The 14,549-nt window shown below is 35.2% G+C and overlaps 1 protein-coding gene across 1 annotated transcript in view; it reads right to left on the bottom strand.

Moving 5' to 3' along the window:
* Positions 1-14,549, bottom strand: part of DOCK2 (dedicator of cytokinesis 2) — a 486,757-nt gene that overhangs the window by 68,544 nt on the left and 403,664 nt on the right. The window contains exons 31-32 of the mRNA XM_012552398.3: positions 5,419-5,519; positions 5,268-5,326 (exon numbers count right to left, since the gene is read on the bottom strand). Of these exons, the coding sequence (XP_012407852.1) occupies positions 5,268-5,326; positions 5,419-5,519 (160 nt within the window). The remainder of the gene's footprint in view (positions 1-5,267; positions 5,327-5,418; positions 5,520-14,549) is intronic.

Below are 14,549 nucleotides of genomic sequence, written 5' to 3'. Positions count from 1 at the left end.
AACACAGAAGGGCTTCAGATTAAGTAAAAAATATTGATAGCCATCAGGTAACATGGAGACAGGAAGCATGGCCAAGATCTCAAAAGGAAGTTAAGAGTCAAAGAACTAGGTACGAAATTGAGTTTCAACTCATACAAAAGATACTCTTCCCAATTTATTAAGCAGTGGCCAAGCATTTGGGACCCACCTTGCCTTCCTTCACCTTCTGCACAAGCTTCAGTTGTGAACAACTCTGTATTGCAAGCAGATGACTTTGGACGGCAGGGGATTCAGGGAGGGGTTGAACTACAGGGACTCCTGAAGTCTGCTTACATGAGAGAATTACAAGTAGCAGCTGTAGAGCAGGATGAGGAGGGCCATGTTAGGAGTGAGGAGGTTGTCCATGGGGACAATCTATATTTTAGCCACCAGCTACCTCCTGCTTCTGGGCCTCCCTCAGCAGCATCTTGGCTAATCTCACCAATTTACAGCATCATTTTAGGAACAACTTTACCCAAAGTTCTCCTCCTCAAGCCTTAGTCATCTAAGAAAAGCTCTTCCTGCTAGGACACTGCCCCTCCTGCCTTCTTGGTTCAATTCTCAGTTGGGGAGATAGTCTGCTTCCACGTGCTTCTTGGTTCCCAGCCTGCATGCACCACACTGGCAGCTTCTACAACCTTTCTCTAAATAAACTGAGCATCTAGAGTCTTTGTGTGGGCAGGATTGTTTTTCTTTTTTCAGGAGTGGGGGTGGGGTGTGGGTGGAGAGTAAAGGCTACTGTTGTGCAGCCTGCTTGCTGCCTGGAAAGATATTTTCAGATTAAAACTGAGAATATGAACAGAGAGGAATGAAAGTGATTCTTGAGACTCTAAAGCTCAAATTAAACCATAGAAAAAATTCTTAGTATTAAAAAAATTGGCAACACATAAGTGTTAGATGACTAAATTATAGATGTCAGTCTAGTAATACCTTCAGCTGGTGAGAGTTGAATGGGGGTGGTCAAATGAAGGATAAGAACTCTTTGTGAAGCTATCTATCAGCTTCTTAGCTGAATTTTGATCCCAATTCAGGCTCAAATCTTCACCAGGGCTTAAGAAGAAGATCGGGCTTTATGTGTAATTCATAATAATTACTAATCTCTATTTTCCCCACAATCCAGCAAAATAATTTAAGTCTTTATCAAATCATAGTAGAGTTTTAAAATTGAAATTCAAGTGGATGAATACCTAGATTGTAAATGAGAAGAGGCTGGATATGCATTGACTTCTGTGGTCCAGTAATAGGAAAATAGTGAATATGATAAAAGTCTTTTGGAAACTCAAGACCTTAAAGGATTTCTTTAATATGTTCCAAAAAACCAAGAGGAAATGACAGAGGGCTGGTCTTTCTGTGATTGTTTTCCTTAGCAATCTAGTGAAGAGAAGTTTTAGAAATGGAAGAAAAGGCAGACAGAGAGAGATGATGATCCTTTAACCAGTATGTGATTTCAACATCCCTAGAGACTGTCTGAAATGGTATTGTCTTAATTTACATCCAAATGAGACTGAAGCATTCAGTAGATGCAAAATTTATATACATGTAAATACATGCCCGTACAATTGTACATATTCTGAATGAAAAGATGCTTCGGGTTAATGGAATACAACAAATCTGGCAAAAGGGTATTGCTTCGGATAATATACCTGCTGCAATATTTAAAAGAAAGTAAAGGAAAAGATGGGAAGAGGGGTCTTTTTGATTCAGTAGGACTGAATCTCATTAGGGACAGAAACATTATGTTAGGGAAAAGCTTTTAAAAGCTGAAGTGCCAATATACTGTCAAGATAAAAGCCCAACTCAACTCACACAGCCTTTTGTAATGGTGGCAGTACTGAGTGCTCCAGGAATAAGTTTAGGCATGTGGGTGAGGAGGACACATACTCCAGAAGCTTCTCTGGGGCCCAATTTTTAATTTGTTCAATAGAAGTAGCTATATTCATCTATTACTTATCTTATTGACATATGATGGAATTTAATGGGAACAATTTAGGGTTCTCTTAAAGAGCTTGCTGATAGAACCATTATAGATTTAGGTGAAAAGTGGGAAAATCATGTACTCCCAGATGGCAGTTGAGGCAATAGGAGATATAAATCTTGGATGGATCACTCTAAATTACTATTTCCTTATCTAGTTTCAGCAAGCATTTATTATGCACTCACTGTTTTCTTATCTATAGACTGTTAGTCAGCAAGCATTTATTATGCACTTAGTAGGTGCCAGCCATAGTGACAAATGCTCAGGATACAAAGAAAGGAAAAAGATCATCTCTGCTCTCAAGAACATATAATCTAATGGAGATGGTGTGGGGTTGAAACATGGTTTCAACTCAATGAAATTTTGCAAAAACCACTAAGGTAATTCACCATGTTCCCTGAAAACTAAAGCTGTCCTGATCTCCATTGCATTTAATCCTCCATGCATCTTCTTAGCAAAATATATCTTATAGACCCAAAATGGTCTAGGAAACCAAGGAGTCAGGGTTATAAAGATCAAGTAACACTGGTAGAAACAGGCATCAGTTTCCATTCAGAAATGACTTGATGAGAGAACAAGAATACCTGAGTAGCACATCATTTTTGAGAGTAAATTGTATTCCTGGATAGATGTAGTGGGGTGGAGCCTTGGTTTTTTGGAATGGATTCAACATTGTGAGCTAGCTCTTCTTCCTCTCATTCCCAAAGATGTTAAGAAATGTAGTATTGTCAAGCTGGGGAATAGAAGTGAGGGGCAACAGAGAGGGCTATGTTTGAATCACACAAAACCTCTCTCCCCCACTCCCCCCAACATGAAACCAATTACAAACCAATCATGGCACCAGAGATCTGGTATTGTAAGAGACTATAGTGTACATTTAGTCCATTCTTTTCATTTTATTTAAGAAAAAACTGAAAGCTAGGGATGCTCCATAATTGACCCAAGGTCACACAAGCATTTGATGTAAGAAGTAGGATTTCTGCCCTAATATTCTGACTCCAAAACCCATTGTTTTCCATGGTACCAAATCTCTTTCTCATATAAAGAGTTAAGATTCATTTAGATCATTTTTACACTGGGATTCAACTGAGATTAATTTTGCTTATCTTCTAATTTAACAAAGTGTCCTTATAGATATTCATAAATACATAAATACCCATAAATTCCCAAACAGGTTGAATTTTATATCTTTTTATATCAAACTACATAATTAAAGGAAAACATGCAAAACACCATCACAGTCATATAAAATCTTTTGTGTAGAGAACAACTCCAAAATATAACATATAGAAAGCAGCAAGATATATTAGATTAAAAACAAAATTAAAAAGAAAAACAATGTAGATTCCAGTTTTCCTAGTAGTTCAATGAAGTTGGGATACTGATAAGCTTTCTAACGGCTTGCATTTCAATAAGTGAATTCTCTAATATATTTTGAGGAAAAATTCTCCCCTATACCTCTTTTTTATAGTAAAAGACTATAATGGGAAAATTAAATATTTTGATAACAGACTGTGGGTGGAAATGAGGTAGAATTAGAGTCATAGGAAACTGTTCTGGTATCTGAAGCAGCCATCAAAACAACTTTTTAAGACAAAGTCAGTTGAGAATTTAAAGGCCTCAGAAAAAAAACCTCAAATCTTAGGACCTAAGAGTAATAGAGGAAAGGTCAAAGATCTAGAAGTAGAAGGTACCTAAAAGGACTTCTAACAATCTCATTTTATAGATAAGGAAGCTGAAGCACAGAGAGTGGAGTTGGACTCATCTGGAAGGTGAGCGTAACAGCTCAGGGAAGAGAAAACACTGATACCTAGTAGCATTTTAATTAATTATTTTTGTTGATCAAGTTCTAAGCTCAATTGTTTCTATCTAATGAAATATAAGTGGGGAAATATTTCCAAATTTGGGCATTCTGGGGCAATTTGGGGGTGGAGCAATTTAATCATTTTATTAACAAGGCCAATGGGCTATTAAATTTAAAAGAATGGTCATTTGGCCACCTCTTTTAGACCAAAGACAATCAAACCAAAGACAAACACTTCCTCAAGGATTTCTTGGGACTTGTGAGAGGAGATAATGTAAAAGGAAAAATGGATAATACTTGACAAAATCAAAGGGGGCAATTCTCTTTGATAACATTGACAAAATCAAAGAGGACAATCCCCTTTGATAAGTAGATCTTACAAATAAAAGATGCAAAGGGAAAAATTAGATATCTCTTTTCCTTTAGAAACATCTGATGCAACCCCATGGTTCTAGTGGTCTGTTGTTCTCCAGCTCAGGTCACTTGTAGAAGTTTTCTATACAATTGGTCTCAAACAAACTTTCATTTTACTTTGCTAATAAACAGATAAGATAATTAAAGTTACCTCAAACCTTATTCTTTTCAAAATTGGAGTCTTTTGGACCAAGGAATGTACAGTATTTACCCATCATCTATATCACCTTCCTCTATATATACAAACAGAAACCAGAATTCAATTTTATAAGATGGATTCCAATTTATAAAAATGAATACATCTAAAGTTTGGGGCAAGTTCTTGATGCCCAACTCCAGTTATAGTTCTAGATAGAAATGATCAAGAAACCAAAAGTTTTGCTATGGAAAAGGGTCTAGAAAAGTCAACTCCAGAAAAGTCTCCTGAGATAGGAAAGAGTATCCTGAAATACCTATAAGCTAGTTGGTATTATCTAGAGTCAACAACAATGGCATTGCTGAGTAGGTTTGAGCTATTATCCCAAAGCAGAGTATATTTTGCTCTCTGTTCCTTCTTCAACTCTTTGCTGGACAGGAGCAGTCCTAGGCTCTCAACCAGAAAGCATACAGGTAAATCCTACCTTTGATTAAGGTAGAAGAGGCAGAGATTCTAAGATAATCTCACAAGCTCAATCATTACAAAAAGGGACCTCTTCGTGTCTATAGAGCCCTCTCCTTGAGTCTAAAAGGCAAAATGAAGTACCAAACTAGACAAATAACTTGGATGCCAGTTGCTTATACTTTTTGTGAAAGATCTACAGCCTTGTCCTCTTCTCCTTATTCCCAACTTTGTACAGACCTTCAGGGCTAAATTCTGGAGTTGTTCCACAGCTGTGCATCCCTCCCTCTTTCATTCACTGTACAATCAAGCTCTTATTAAGAGCACTGTGCTTACAGTAATAAACGGTTATTTCTAGCTCCCAACACTGAAACCCCCATTGCTCCCACAACAGATGGTCTTCAAGGAGGAGTTTGGCGTCTGCAGATGTGTTTATCTCAACGTGCATGTTTACTCACCAAGCTTGTACCACATATCGCGGATGGCAAAGCCAATTAACCGCCTCATATCCCCATATCTAGGAAGAGGGAAAACATCAACATTATTGACATTATTAATTCTGGGGATTAAATAAAATATCATCTTTAGTAAATCTGAAAGTCAACTTACTTATTCAGGATCTTATTGTATTTGGCATGAGAAAACTGCTCCAGCTGCAGGGAATCCTGGGTGATAAAAGCTACTGCCAGATGAAAATAGTTGTTCCACAGCTGTAAATTAAATAGTAGGAAACAGTCATGGTGTGGGACTGAAAATGGGAAGTCATATTAAACTCTGGGTAATGGTGAATAATTTATGAAGATGGCAGAAGATATCAGCACAACCAGCATAATTGTGCATTATGCAATCTTCCAAGCAGCTCCTACCCAGAAATTAGTATTGAAGCTAAAGTGATGGCAATGGAATGGGTTTTTTGTATGCACTGACCTCAGTTCTCACTTGTAACAAGGCAAGAAGATGAGCAAGAGGAATCACAGAATAATAGAATTAGAAAGAACTTGAGAGACAATCTAAATCTAACCCATACCTGAACAAGGAATCCCTCTACAGAATTCCTGGCAATAGATTTTTCAATGGCATGGTATTTGATTTAATGAGATTTGACCTATATCTGCCATTTTTCTTCTGGAGGGACATTCCATGGATTCATCAATCAACAAGTTAATCAATTAAAAATGTTTGTTAAACACTCTATCAGACACTATTTTATGCACAGGGGATGCAAAGTAACAGTCTCTGCCCTCAGGAAGTTTAAATTCTATTAAAATAGACAATCCACAAATTATGAGAGGCACAAGTGAGAGTGGGGTGCACTCTAGGCATGGGACATGATTGTCACACCTGAGCAAAGTCATAGAGATGGGAGATGGAGAATTATTGGGGGCTATTTCTAAAGAGTATTTCAGAATAGTAAAAAGAAAAAAAAGAAAATTGACATATATTGTTTTTCCCTCCCTGGCAATGAAATCCAGGCACCTGGCCAAATACTCCTGGGGTAAGTTATTGGATTATATATTTAAAGCTTAAAGAGACTTTTGAGATCATTAAACACAATGCTTTTATTTTACACAAGGGAATACTAAGGCACAGTGGAATTAAATAATTTGTCCAGGATCACTCAGTTGGTAAGAATCTGAGATAGAATTTGAACCCAGATCTTCCTGACTCCAAGTCATGGATCTACCTATTTTTACTATATTGCTTCTTAGTGGGGATGATTAAGTTGGCACCTCTGTTTTTAATCATAAGCATTGTGTAAAGGACATATGAAGAAAGACACTAGCTTCATTCAAAGAAAGAATGAATAAATCGATGTGTAGAATAAATTTTGTATATACACATATATACATATATATGTATGTGTGTCTGTCTATCTATTTCTACCTATTTGTGTTGAGTGGTTACCATCTGTGAGGAGGTAAGAAAAAAAGATAAAAGAAAAAATGCATGATGATGTCATGTATTTAAAAGGATAGCAAGTTTTATAAAGTACATTTGCAGTTTCATGTGCAATCATCTTTTTTTATAATATTATGTAATGGGAATCATTTTTTTTATTTATAAATTAAAATAAAATATTTTAAAAACATTGTTACCCCCAAATGTACGTTACACCCTTGCAAGCATATGTGATCTATACTTCTGTTTTTATAGTTTTTTTTTTAATTTTCCCCAATTACATGTAAAAACACCTCTGACATACTATCTTTTACTCATCATATTGGTTAACATGACAAAAAAAGGAAAATGATAAATGTTGGAAAGATTATGGGAAAAAGAGATATTAATGCACTATTGGTGGAGTTGCAAACTGATCCAAAAATTCTGGAAAACAATTTGGAACTATACTCAAATACAACTAAATTGAGCATATTCTTTGACCCAATAATACCACTACTAGGTCTCTGTTCCAAAGTAGTCACAAAAATGGGAAAAAGATCTACATATGAAAAACATTTATAGCAGCCCTTTTTGTGGTGGCACAATATTGGAAATTAGGGAGATGTGTTTCCATTGAGGAATGCCTGAACAAGAATGGAATGGAATACTATTATGCAATGATAAATGAAGAACAGATGGATTTCAAAAAAAACCTGGAAAGATTTGTGTGAACTGATGCAAAGTAAAATGAACAGCACCAGGAAAACATTATAGATGGTCTCAACAATATTGTGTGATGATCAACTATAATAGACTCAGCTCTTTTCAGCAACACAATGATTCAAGACAAGTACAAAGGATATAGAAAGGAAAATACTATCCACATTCCCGATAAATGATGGACTCTGAATGAAGATCAATATATACTTTATTCATTTACTTTATTCTTTTTTTGTGGGGGGGGGGTTCCTTTTAATCTATTCTTTCTTTCGCAATTGGGACTAATAAGGAATTATGTTTACATACATAATCTTTATCAAATTGCCTACCATTTTCAGAAGAGAGGAGGGAGGGAGGGCAAAAAATTTGGAACTCATATCTGGTTAAAAAAAAGAATGCTAAAAATTATCTTGTATAATAAGGTAAAAATACTCTTTTATTTAAAAAAATTTAAATTAATGCCTATAAAATATCTCTGATTTCTTCATCTGAAAAAGGAATGTCCATATCCTTTGATCATTTATCATTTGGGGAATGGTTTGGATTCTTATAAAGTTGATTCAGTTCTCTATGTATTTAAGAAATGAGATCTTTGTCAGATACTAGCTGTAAAGATTGTTTCTCAGCTTTCTGCCTTGCTTCTAATCTTGCTTGCATGTACAAAAAGTTTCTGATTAAATATAACCAGAATTATCTATTTTACATTTCACAATAATCTCTTCTTCTATAGGCCATGAACCTATAATTCACTTAACTTCTCTTTTAAGACTTTGGATGATATACCACTTGGTGCATATATGTTTAGTACTGATTTAGTATTACTGCATATTCATGGTACCTTTTAGCAAAATGTAGTTTCCTTTCTTATCTCTTTGAATTAGGTCTATTTTTGCTTTTGCTTTGTTTGAGATCAGAATTGCTAGCTATCTCTATTTTATTTTATATTAACTGAAGCATAACAGATTCTCCCCAATATCTTATCTTTACTCTGTGCATGTCTCTCCTTCAAACATATTTCATGTATGTGTGTGTGTGTGTGTGTGTGTAAAATAGGATTCTGGTTTTTGATCTATTCTTCAGACCACTTCTGTTTGATAGAGGAATTCATCCCATTCACATTCATAGTTATGATTACTGTGTATTTCAGTCCATTCTATTTTTCTTCCTGTTTGTCCTCTCTCTCTTTTCACCTTTTCCCTCCTTGACAATGCTTTGCTTCTCTCTACCACCTACCCCAAGTCTGCTTTCACTTCTGGCAGCCACCCTGCCTCCCTTTATATAAGCTATTCCCCTCCTACTTTCCTGTTAGGTAAGATAGATTTCTATATTCAACTGATTGTACATATTGTTCTCTTTGAGCCACTACTGATCAGAATAATGTTCAAGCAATGCCCATTGCCTACACTCCCACTATAAAAGGTTTTTTTGTATCTCTTCATTTGAAATAATTTACCCCAATATACCTTTCCCTTCCTTCTGCACCCAGTGAACTCCTTTTTCTCATTCCTTAATTATTTTTATGTTGTTCCCTTAAATTCACTTTATGCTACTTAGCTGTACTATTGATGCTACAATTTTTAAGAATTACAGGTATCATCTTCCCATATACAGATATAAACATTTCAACTTCATTGAATCCTTTATAATTATGATTTCTTTTCCCTTTTTAGGTTTCTTTTGGGTCTTGATATTATAGATCATATTTTTTTATTCAGTTCTAGTCTTCTCGCTTGAAATCCTTCTATTTCATTGAGTGACCATTTTTCCTTTGAAATACTGTGCATAATTTTACTGGGTAGATGATTCTTGGTTGTAATCCTAGCTGTTTTGCTTTCCAGAATGTTCCATGACCTCTAATCCTTTAATGTTTCAGCTGCTAAATCCTGTGTAATCCTGATTGTGGCTTCCTGATATTTAAATTATTTCTTTCTAACCTCTTGAAGTATTTTTTGCTTGATGGTTGAGATCTCTTTCCTGAGGTGATAAATGGATTTTTTTCAATGCCTTTTTTATCCTCTGGTTCCAGGATATTAGCTTTCCTTGATAACTTTGGAAAGATGCTGTGCAGGTCCTCCTGATTATTACTTTCAGGTAGTGCAATGATTCTGACATTGTTTCTCCCAGATCTATTTTCCAAGTAACTAGTTTTTCCAATGAGATATTTTACATTTTCTTCTTTTTTTTCATTTCTTTGAATTTGATTTATTTTTAATGACTCATAGAGTCATCAGCTTCAACTTGCCCAATTCTAACTTTTAAGGATTTGCTTTCCTTAGTTAGATTTTGTACTTCCTTTTCCATTTGGTCAATTGTATTTTTAAGGAGTTGTTTTCTTTTTCCATGCTGTTGACTCTTCATAATTCTCTTGCATCATTCTCATTTCTTTTTCTAATTTTTTTCTATCTCTCATATAATTTTAAGCTTCTTTTTGAACTCTTCTGTAAGTTCTTTCTGCTACTTCCCATTTTAATATGGGATTTTGACCAAAAATATTTTTGACATTGTTGCCCTGTTCTCAGCTTATGTCTTGATCTTACCTGTCAGCATAATAATATTCCATGGTCAGGTTATTTTTTGTGATTGTTTTTTGCTTATCTTTTTGGGCTCTTTTTCTTTTCTTTTAAATTTAAACTTTATAAGAATGACTGAATCAAAATGCTTGTGCCAGAGGCTGCAGACCTGGCTGCTTACCTGATGATGCACTGATGTTGCTCAGAAGTCCAAGGAGAGCCTTATGCTAGGATGAGGGGATGGTGGAAGGTTTGGCAGTTTATGAGGTTTTGAGCCAGGGACCTATTGCTGATGTCTAACATGCATTGAAGACAGTGGAGTGTTTCTGCATTTTCCTGGGGCTACATTGAAGCACGTGGTGGTTTGGTTACTAGATGCCTGTTTGCCCAGGGCTATGCTGAAGCACATGGGAGACCTTGCTCTGGCCTGTCTGTTTGCTTAGGCACCCACAGAATTGGCTTCTATCTGTTTGACAGAGACTATGCTGAAACACATAAAGGTCTGGTCACTGGAGGCTGCCTGTTTGCCCAGTTCTATGCTAAAATACATTGAGGCTCTCATCTATCTATTCATCTGGTTATACTGAGGCACTAGGAGGTAGGGTGGCTGGTGTTTACATTTGCCCACTCTATTACATGGGAACTCAAGATTTCTGGCTGGTTTGGTTAGTTGGGGCTTAATGCTGACTTACTGGGATACTTCCTCTCCTGTATTGCATTCTCTTTTTTCTGAGTGAGACACTCCTTTCATGTTGATCTTCCAAGTTTCTTGGGCTAAAAGTTTGTTTCACCTCATTTTTTTGCTGACTCTGCATGCCAGGATTTGTTTTGGGGAGCTCCAAACAGTTGTTTGGAGGTTAAACATGAGAGAATTACAATGATTTGCTGCTTACTCCACCATTTTGACTCCATGCAATTAGTCTATATTTCTGAGTAAAAAAAAAAAAAAAAAAAAAAAAATCCCAGTTGAACACAGTCTTTCCTTTGCTTGCCTCTGAATCTCTTATTCTTTCCAATTCACTCAAAATATTGAGAAAAGATCTAAACTGCCTGAGAGATTGAAAATGCTACACCTTAATATGGAGTGTAAACAGTGCTAAGTGTGCAAAAGGTGTTGAGTGATTCCATCTTTTAAAAAATCTTTTAGTTTTCATTTTCTCTTCAATAAAGCATTTATTCTGCACCCCCCCCCCCACCAAGAAAAACCAAATTCCATCTTAGAAACAATGAGGATTATCAAAAAAACTTCAGTTTCCTTAGTAACCCACCCCCCCCAGGTCCTAATCCAAACATAAAGCTTTGTGTGGGAGCACTGGTCTTTCTATTCAGATGCTTTTTTTTCAGGTCACAGCAGGTCATATTAATCTCTTGAACACCAGCTGAAAAGCAGGATATACATGGCCTTAAATTTAAAATGTGTTTCCTTGGCCTTAAATTTAAAATGTGTTCCCATTGTTTGACTAAGCTGAGGAATCACACATCCTCACACTGAAATTCATGAGATGAAAAACAAGCCAGTGGAAGAAGGAAAACACATACATGCTTCATGAAAAGAATTATTGGTTTTTTTACATGAGAAAATTCAGATTTCAAGGTGGCCACACAAGAAAAGCAGAGCACAATGGGTAAAATATTAATCCTGAAAACAAATCCAAGCCAGCCTAGCAAGATGCCTGTTCTATTACAGTCCTGTTAAAAATCCTATTATAACCAAGGGCTTCAGTGAAGCTGGTGTTTTCCCCTTAGGATATCACTTTTATTTTCAAGTTTATTTCTTGATCTTCTTCTTGACCTTCACTTAGGTAAGATTAACATGTCCATCTATACAACAAATAAATTTTCATTAATACTTTTCATTTTTACATCACAACATTTCTCAGTGTATTTTTTCCTTATCTCCATCCTTCCAGAAAGCTATCTCTTATACTGAATAATTAAAAAAGGAAGGGGGAAAAGTACAGCAAAACTAAACAATTTATTGAAAAAGTCTGGTGTAAGTACAGTAATACACACCCATAATCTCTCATAACTGCAAAGACGTAGGGAGAGGTACCTTCTCAAATATCTTCTTTGAAGTCAAGTCTAAAATGGAGCAATTGAAATTTCAAGTACTAGTCATTCTATGTCATGGAAAAACTTCATAGAAAAGGTAACTCTGGATGATGGGAAGAAATTATTCTCATTGATTTTATAAAAGGATGATAGAAGATGAGTGAAGGCCATTGTCCTTCCTGCACCTGAAATGATTCTTTGTACCTATCATAGCTCTGATACCATCTACCAACAATTACTCTTTCCCATAGAAATTCCCTCTCAACTCAGCATTACATAATCCCAAATCTAAAACTAGACAGACAAGTCCTCAGAGTCTAACTAGTTCAACCTTTTCATTTTATAGAGGAAGAAAATGAGTGCACTTAAATAATTTTCTCAAAGGCAAAGAGGGAATATGCACTGTAAGTAAGATTTGAACCTTTTTATTTTAACTTTAGAGTCAATATTTTTTGTAAATCCTATTTTATTTTTTCAATTACATATAAAGATAGTTTTCAACATTCATTTTTTATAAGATTTTATGTTCCAAATTTTTTTTCTTTTCCCTTCCTTACCAAGGTAGTAAGCCATCTGATATAGTTTATACACACACAAAATCATGCTAAACATATTTTATACAACATAATCATGTTGTAAAAGAAGAAAGAAGACACAGTGGAGAGAAACCAGGAAGCTACACCAAGCCTCTGAATGGATTCTGGAGTTACAGAAGCCACAAACATTTGGAGTGAAACAATTTTCCAGCTTAAGATACCTTGGAAGGACCTTTAAGAAAGGTCTGTCTCACTTGACCATAGAAAGTTATTATGGCAACAGGGAAGATCAGGCACAAACCCCAAAGAGGAGAGAAATGGCAAAATGCATTCAAGAGAAGCCTCAAAGTGGGATATGAACTGGTCTCAAGCTCAAAGGTTTCTCTTGGAAGAACTCAGAAATTTTTTTAAAATCAAATAAGAGAAATAAAAGAAAAATGGGAAAAATAAATGAGAGCTATGCAAGAGAATTATGAAAACTTGAGGATAAAAGGTCAACAGCTTAGAAAAAGAAGCACAGAAGTAGGCTGAAGAAAACAACTCCTTAAAAAATAGAACTGAAGAAATGAAAAACAAATCCATTAAAGAAAACAAATCCTTTAAAAGTAGAATTGACCTAATGCAAAGGGAGATATAAAAAAAAAAGCTAACCAAAGAAAATAATCATTAAAAATTAGAAATGAGTCAACAAGACATAAACAATAAATCAAAATTTTAAAAATGAAAAAAAATAGAAGAAAATGCAAAATATCATTGGAAAAACAGCTGACCTAGAAAATAAATCCAGGAGAGATAATCCAAGAATTACTGAGCTACTTGAATGCCATGATCAAAAAAAAAGAGCCTGGACACTATTTTTCAAGAGACCATTAAGGAAAACTGCTCTGATATACTAGAAGCAGAGGTAAAATAATCATGGAAAGAATACACTGATCCTGAATATGATCCCAAAATGAAAACTCTACAGAATATTATGGCTAAATTCTAGAATTATTAGATCAAGTAGAAAATATTGTAAGGAATCAGAGGAAACAATTCATATATCAAGGAGCCACAATCTGAATTACCCAGGACCTAGCAGCTTTCACATTAAAGGACTAGAGAGACACAAATATGATATTCTGGAAGGCAAAGAAGCTTTGAACCAAGAATCAACTATGCAGCAAAACTGAGTATTATCTTTCACAGGAAAAGATGGACATTCAAGAAAACAGGAGATTTTCAATCATTTTTTGATGAAAAGACAAGAGCTGAGCAGAAAATTTTATCTTTCACAAGCCTCAAAAAAAGTATAAAAGGTAAATAGGAAAGGAAAAAAAAATGTTTTTTAAGGTTAAATTGTTCACATCCCCTAAACTGGAAAAAGATACTTGTAACACTTGAGAATTATATCTGTGTCAAGGCAGTTAGAAGGGGTTTATGGAGACAGGGATATGGATTTAAGTTCACTTTAATGTAATGATATATATATATATATATATATATATATATATATATATATATATATATAAAGAAATTTTGTAACTATGCCCAAAGGACTACAAAACTGTGCATACCCCTTGATCCAACAGTGTCTCTACTGGGTCTATATCCCACATTACAATAAGGGGAAGGAGAGAAGAATAAGTATTGTTTGAACCTTAAGCTCATTGGATTTGGCTCAAAGAGGGAATAACATAACTACTTAGTTTGATATAGAAATTTGTCTGACACTATATGGAAGTAAGAAGGGAAAGGGGGAGATTAATCAAAGGAAGGGCAGAAGTACAAGAGGAAAGGAATAAGAAAGTGGGAGATAAAAGGGAGGGCAGATTTGGAGAAATAGATATCAGAAGCAAAATGATGAGAAAGGAAAGGGTGAAAGAAGAGATTAAAGAATAAATGGGGGAAAATAGGATGGCAGAAAATACAGAGTTTGGTAGTCTTAATTGTGAATGTGAAGGGGATGAACTTTCCCATAAAATGGAAGTGAATAGCAGAGTAGATTAAAAGACAGAATCTTACAATATGTTGTTTACAAGAAACACATTTGAAGCAGTGA

This window comes from Sarcophilus harrisii, chromosome 2, assembly GCF_902635505.1.
Source record: "Sarcophilus harrisii chromosome 2, mSarHar1.11, whole genome shotgun sequence".
NCBI classification, from domain to species: Eukaryota; Metazoa; Chordata; class Mammalia; order Dasyuromorphia; family Dasyuridae; genus Sarcophilus; species Sarcophilus harrisii.
This window is presented reverse-complemented; position numbering and strand designations above follow the sequence as displayed.